This window comes from Merops nubicus, unplaced genomic scaffold (genome assembly GCF_000691845.1).
Source record: "Merops nubicus isolate BGI_N331 unplaced genomic scaffold, ASM69184v1 scaffold34486, whole genome shotgun sequence".
Lineage (NCBI taxonomy): Eukaryota > Metazoa > Chordata > Aves > Coraciiformes > Meropidae > Merops > Merops nubicus.
Window position 1 is genome coordinate 404 of NW_008614930.1, and position 6,628 is coordinate 7,031.

A 6,628-nucleotide genomic window follows, 5' to 3' on the forward strand; every position below is an offset into this window, starting at 1 on the left:
TGTGCGGCGTGGGACCCCGAGTGGGCTGGACACACATCGTAAAGCCCGTCAGAGGACGTGAACCTCGCGTCCCCTGGGAGCTCACGGGGCCATTCGGGCACAGGGACAGTGCTGGGCTCCCCCTTCCAGGGCGTTTCTCACCAGCGCGGGGCTGCCCTGTAAACCTTTGGTGCCAGGTTGTTGGCACGGGGGTCCCAGCCTCCCCCGCCCCGAGCCAGGACAGCCACGCCACGGGCCACTCCACACGTGCCCTGGCTGTGCGTGACTGGCAAAGCAGGCCTGCACAGCAGCCACTCCTGTCCCACTCAGACACCCAGCCACGAGACCTCCAGGCCCCACGTGTCACCACCCGGGGCAGGTGGAGATCCCTGGCCAGAGGTGACCTTCTGAAGCTGGCAGAACCCACCTCCTCCACAGGCACGAGTGCTTCGGAAGCCAAACGTGAATTTTAAGAAAAGAAGTGACCGTGTACAAGTGGCTGCCCCAGAACAGCCTCAAGCCTTCCCTGCTCTAAGGACCAATACACAAAGCTAAGGGTGGTGTTGGCATCTAGGACCTGGAAAACCTCTCTCTGGAGTGTTCCCTAGTACTGTACCACATCCTGATCTCAACAACATGACACACATGGACAGGAATTCCTATGCATGAAAGGGCTAAGAAATAAGTCTGCTTTAAAGCAAGGAAAGAAGAGTGATGTTGCTTTTTCCCAAATCCCACCAAGTACAGCCTATAACAACCTACACCCAGTTTTAGGAAGGTTGCCTCTATGACACCGATGGAGCCACGACCTCAACAGCAACAAGGCTTTGTTTTACCCTCACAACTAGCGTTGCTGGTTCCCAGACCCACACCCTTCAACCCTCTCCTTTGGAAGGAGGTTCATGGACTACCAGAAATCTGTGATACCAAAAAGCAGAGATGCAGAGTGGCAGCAAACAGCTGCTTTCCAGACCACTTTGTTACAGCATCGACAGCCACCGAGCAGGGACTGCACTTCCCAGGTCCTGCACGGCCACGCTCTGCACATACTGCCCACTGTGTGCCTTACATTCAACACGAACTACAGTGCAGCCTATCAGTCAAAACATTTTGCTTGTTGCTCTAAGTCAAGCCCTCCTGAGCCAGACAACGTGCCACGTGCTGGCAGCCCACCACAGAAGAGCAGCTTCCTCTGCTCCGAGGAAGGTGTTGCCAGCGTGGGCTCCTCTGCCTGCTCCAGGCCCATCTGCAGAGCACGGAGCCCAGGCACCAGAGCAGCTGTTTGCAGAGGGGCAGGAACGAACCCCAGTCTGGCAGCATGCACAGAGCAGTGCACGAGCTGGCAGCAGTGTCCAGCAGGAGTTATGGGCCAGACTGCGTCCCTGGGGATCGCGGCGGGTCAGCTGCTGAACACCAGGACCTCCCGCTCCCGTTTTGTCTGAATGGAGCTCTAATGACCTTTCTTATGCCCCAAAGAGAACCACAGAACCGTTGAGACTGGAAAAAAACCTTAAAGATCAAGTCCAACTGCTAACCCAGCACGGCCAGGTCCCCACTGCCCCGTGTCCCTCACACCACATCTCCACGGCTTGGAAACCCCTCCAGGGGTGGGGACTCCACCCCTGCCCTGGGCAGCCTGGCACAGCCCTGGGCAATCCTTTTGGGGAAGAGATTTTCCCTAACAGCCAACCTAAACCTTCCCTGGTGCAATGTGAGGCTGTTCCCTCTCATCCTATCAAACATATTGAACTACTGAATTTGGACACAGTTTCAAACTTCCTTCAGTCCAGGCACACAATACAGGAACAAAACTACCTCAGAAACCACACACCAGCTTCCAGCTTAAACTTCTTCAGTGAATGATGGCATAAAAAGAAAATGTCATTTGATAAAAATAACCTTTCACAAACGTCCCATGGTAAAACACAGAGAAAACTAGGTTCTGTCTGTTAAAAGATTCCAAACCCAGTTAGCACTAGCTGTCAGAATTACATTCTTGCTAGGAGAGTCATTACAAGAGAAGAGCCAACACAGTGCAAAACCTTAATACAGATAAAACCTTAAACAAATACTTCAACATCAACATTTCAGGGAGCAATTTAGGAACTACAATGTGAAGCAAGTCTTATCTGTTCTGCTGGATATTACAAAAAATAATCCAAGAATAATCCAAGTCATACATTTAAGAAGCAAGTAATGCAATCTCTGCTTCTCGTTGCTGCAATAAATCAGACCGAAACAATGCCCGGGAGAAGAAATGCATCAAGAAGATGGTCACGTTCAGGTTGAAAGCACAGGCTGGGGGACAGAGTCCAGCATACTGTTAGAACACTCGGGCTGCCAGCAGTGCTTCTGGGTTGCATGAAGGTGAGCACTGCAGAAGGTCACCGGGGCAGAGTGAGGGTTACATGGGCAGGGCTCACATCACCCACTGACCAGAGCTCCGGGACACCCCCGGCCCGGCTCCACACCCCCCCTCCTTTTCCCCAAGGTGCCAGCTACCCCCAAAACACTCCTCTCCATAGCCTGCTGCTTTGGAGCCGAGGATGAGAAGTGACCACGGAGCAGGGAGACCAGGGGACGAGGCTTCGTGAGGGGTCTCAGCACAGCGGCTCAGGAGAGGAGGTGGAACAGACCAGCTCAGGGTCACCGCTTCTTCCAGGGCTCTGTAACACCGACAGAGGAGATGCACAAATGTGTCTGTCCACAAGCGAAGCCTGGAGAAGCTTTGCCACACAGACTATGACAGGCAAAGACCTCGTTCAGAAGACAAGCGTGCCCAGCACACTGCCCAGCTGCTGCATGTCGTGACCTCCACGACAGATTGCTGCTGTACATCAAGGATATGCAGCACATTAATAAAAACTCATGAAATTAAAAACAAAAATACACCACATATATAAAAGGACTTAAGGAATCCGTCTTTTAAGAGGAATCTTAAACAACTTGAGTAATCTCCCCTGTAAGAAGGGCATGTAAACAAAGACATTGCCAGATGTAGTGTTTTAACCCTGATAGAGGCTGTCATCCAAAGAAGGGGGATCGCTGAGCTGAGCGGTGTCTGGCACGCGAGGGGGGACAGGCAGGGCCTGGGGACAGCACACTGCAGGGCCTGGGGACAGCACACTGAGCCACCCTGTCCTGGCACAGCCCCGCCCGCTCGCACCAGAGGCCCGTTCAAAGCATGCTCAGGAAGGCAGAGAAGACAAGACAACACTCGGCTCATCTAAACATTAGTCCTACAAATAACGGGTGCTATGTTCACACCAGCACGACGAAGCATCTGAGCACGTCAGGAAAAGCTTCTCCTCGGGAGCCTGAGGGGTCCCTACAGCGTCGCTGCCGTGGCACTGCTGTGGAGACAGCTCTCCTCTGGCACCGCGGCCGTCGCCCACCGAGCACGGGTACGAGCTGGCAACACTGCTGCCTAGTGACTCCTTCTGTTGTTTAGGACAGCGTTTCAGAAGAGAGGAAGTAATTAAAGAGGACAGGGTAGTGGTTGCCTTAGGTGTAGGCAGAGTAAAACTCTTTGTAGACACAGCAACAGAAAAAAGCGGGTTACATTTCATAGGAAAAAAGCCTTCTGCTGTTGGAATGCAGAAATGGAATCGATTACACAGACACGCATACACATGGACACACAGGTACCTTTCTGTCCATCCACTAATGCTAGTCCCTCCTATACTGGCTGAGTATATACCTGAGAAACAACATTAGTGTTGAAATATTGCCCTTTAGAAAGCTTGAAAAATGGAGGGGAGCAGGGAGAGAGGGTTGAGAGAGAGCATAAAGAAGCAGCAGTCTCTCCAGTGTCCTTCGCATCCTCCGCAGCTCAGAACAAGGCCATACGCCAGCGTGGACACAGCCTGCTCAGAACAAGACCAAAGGAATATCAGTTCACAGCTCTACAAAACACACTCGTGTCAGTACAACCGGGTTTCAGATTTCAAACCTTGAATCTGAAGAAAGCTGTTGCATTTTCTGTAAAGAGACTCCTGTACAAGTGCTATGGGACAGCTGCATTCACGTTCAACGACGACTCCAGCTACACTACTTGCATCATCAGTGCTGGCTGCCTGTGGCTATTTGGTTTGATGGCAGAATCAAAAGGCGCTTTAACAACTTGCAGTTAACTTCTCCTCAAAACATACATTAGGCACATGAACAAAAAAACAAGAGCTCAGAATAAATTAGCTTCTCAGCAGAAGAAAAGACACCTGGATTGCAGCATTTCACTGAGGTTCCAGAGAAGGCCGTACAGACACCTGCATGCTGGAAGGTAATTTTTTCAGTGGCTTGTCAGCAGACTGCTTGCCACTGGAAGGAGGAGACTGGACTCCGGGATCTAGCTGGGAAGACTTGGACTTGCGACTCGATAGCAGAGAATGTTTGTTGGGTGTGGCATCTTTTGGGACAAGTTTTTCTTTTGCAGTAACATTGGCATTGGTTTGAGAGGCTGGTGGGACAACACCTTTCTCCGATTTGTCTTCCAGCACATTTTTACTGCCTGACTTGGAACCGCCACTCCCTGTCTTTTTGGACAGCATGGTTGTCTTTCCCAGGTCTGCTGACCTCCGAGTCTCCTTCTGCCTTAAGGCCGATTTAAAGAAAGACAACCCCTTCTCTTCTGACTTGCTGTCCCTCTTCAAACCGGAACGCGCGCCGACGTTGGGAGAGCGCAGGTTGGCCATGGAGGAACTCCGCACGTGCTTGCTGTCCCCTGCCCTGCTCTCACTCCTGGAGTGGCTGATCCGTGGGGAGCTCGTCCTCGAGCTGCTGGTAACGCTCGTCTTGTCCGACCCCAGGCTGACCTTGGAGCCCTCCCTGCTGAGGCTCCGCTCTGAAGTCCGGCTCTTCCCGGCAGAAGAGCCCTTAGTCAATGAGCCTGACGGGGTTTTCTTGGCAGCTGCGGAGGATGGGGAGCCCGACTTCTGCTTCTGTTGAGCCGATGGGACAGTGACCTCAAGGGGCTTCGTGCCGTGCTCCTTCCTGGCCTGAGTGGGAGCGGGAGACCCGTGTCGCCCGCTGGCCCTAGAGGAGTCCACCTTACTTCTAGACCGGGAAACTTTCTGGGAACTCTTCAGTGGTGGAGGAGAAGAGTGAGACACTTTGGTCTCTTGAGTAGATAAGACTGTCCTTCCCTTCCTCAGACTTCTGTCTGGCTCAGAAACTCCCTTGGAGCTGTGAACCTTCCTGGGGGTGCCATCTGCCTTCTCTGCAGCCAGCCCTGTCCCACTGGGGGCTTTCACCTCCTTGACTGGAGAGCTATCCACAGAATCACTCTGGTCAACGAAGGCGATTTGATTGTTGTTATCAAAAGGGTCCAAAGCAGGATGATTCTTGTCTGGCTGCACAGGGCTTTTACCATACCCATCTGAGAGATCTGAGCTAGATGTCCTTACAACAGACTCTTCCCTGAACGCCCCTTCCATGACAGCCAAAGGAGCTCTGCGAGCCGTCCTGTGCTCTCGCCGGCTGCCATCGCAGGGCTCTAAGTAGCTGCTAGAGAGATTCCTCAGGCTGCCAAAGCAAGAGGTGGAGACTTTATCATCGGCAGCCTCCCCAATCTTCTCCAGGGTGGAAGCAGAGGTGTGCACAGGGGAATCTCCAGAGAAGCGCGACGGAGAGTTGGAGCGGAACTGCAGTTTGGCAGAGAGCGACCAGGAGGGCCTGACACCATTCTCACTCACTGCCAGTGGGCTGGTGACAGAAGATCTAGATGACAAGCTCTGACGCTGGACACTCCTTACAAACGGCCGAGTCGAAAATCCTCCTGCAGAGAAAGAAAGCAGCATCCTCAGTATGAAAGCCAAGCCTGCCACCAGCTCATCCCACCCACCCATAAGACCGTGCTTCCCTAAAAGAGTCAGGCAGCCCACCCCTGGAGTACCACACCCTGTGCCTGCCTCCTCACGCTGCTGCAGCCACTGCTTCCTGGATAAGGAATAGCCACATAAGGAATTCAACAACTGAGTCACTAGTGGTCACCCAGCAGTAACTCTCTCAAGCCTTTATCTGAAAATCCAGATTCTCCTCTTGGCCCTGAGCAGCAGGAAACCAAACACAGGTTTTGCACCTCGGAAGTCCTTGAAATGAGCAATGAGTTCACCAACTATGCTGCTTATGCTCCCAGAAATACATTTTTCTATATTAAAGAACACTTCCCATTACCAGCCTGCAAAAGACAAAGCAGGATCCCTAACCCTTCAGAAAAAGCAATATATTTGTCCTCACAAACCCGACAGCTCTCACAGCCCTGCTGCAGGGACACCCCTGCACCTGCTTCAAAATGCTCAGACTGGCCCGTGAAGCTCCACATTCCCAGACGTTATAAGGCACTGTGTGGAGCAGCCAGCTAAAGCCAGGAACTGAACAATTACTTGCACACACGAGTGAATCTGCACATCTTCTCAGCTCCTGGGGAGCAGCCTGCAGCACAACCAGCACCTGTGCTGAGCTGTAGCACTATGTCAGCCTCCCTGCAAAGATGCTGCAGTGAAATCCAGAAAAAAAAACACAAGTGCAAGAAGGTCTGGATCGGGAGGTTTCATTGATGGTATTTCCTTTCTTTAAAAGGCTCCTTGAGGTTCCCGCCCTGCTCTTCTCCATCCTTTCACAGCAGAGGAAAGCTCACCCGTGCCAGGACCCA

The 6,628-nt window shown here is 52.5% G+C and overlaps 1 protein-coding gene across 1 annotated transcript; it reads right to left on the reverse strand.

Annotated features, from left to right (window-relative positions):
* Positions 1-4,211: 4,211 nt before the first annotated feature.
* Positions 4,212-5,752, reverse strand: LOC103774954 (ubiquitin carboxyl-terminal hydrolase 31-like; the record flags this gene model as incomplete). The annotated part of the gene is made up of 1 exon (XM_008942392.1): positions 4,212-5,752. A coding segment is annotated over one exon (1,541 nt), but the record flags the coding sequence as incomplete, so codon positions are not given.
* Positions 5,753-6,628: the final 876 nt, after the last annotated feature.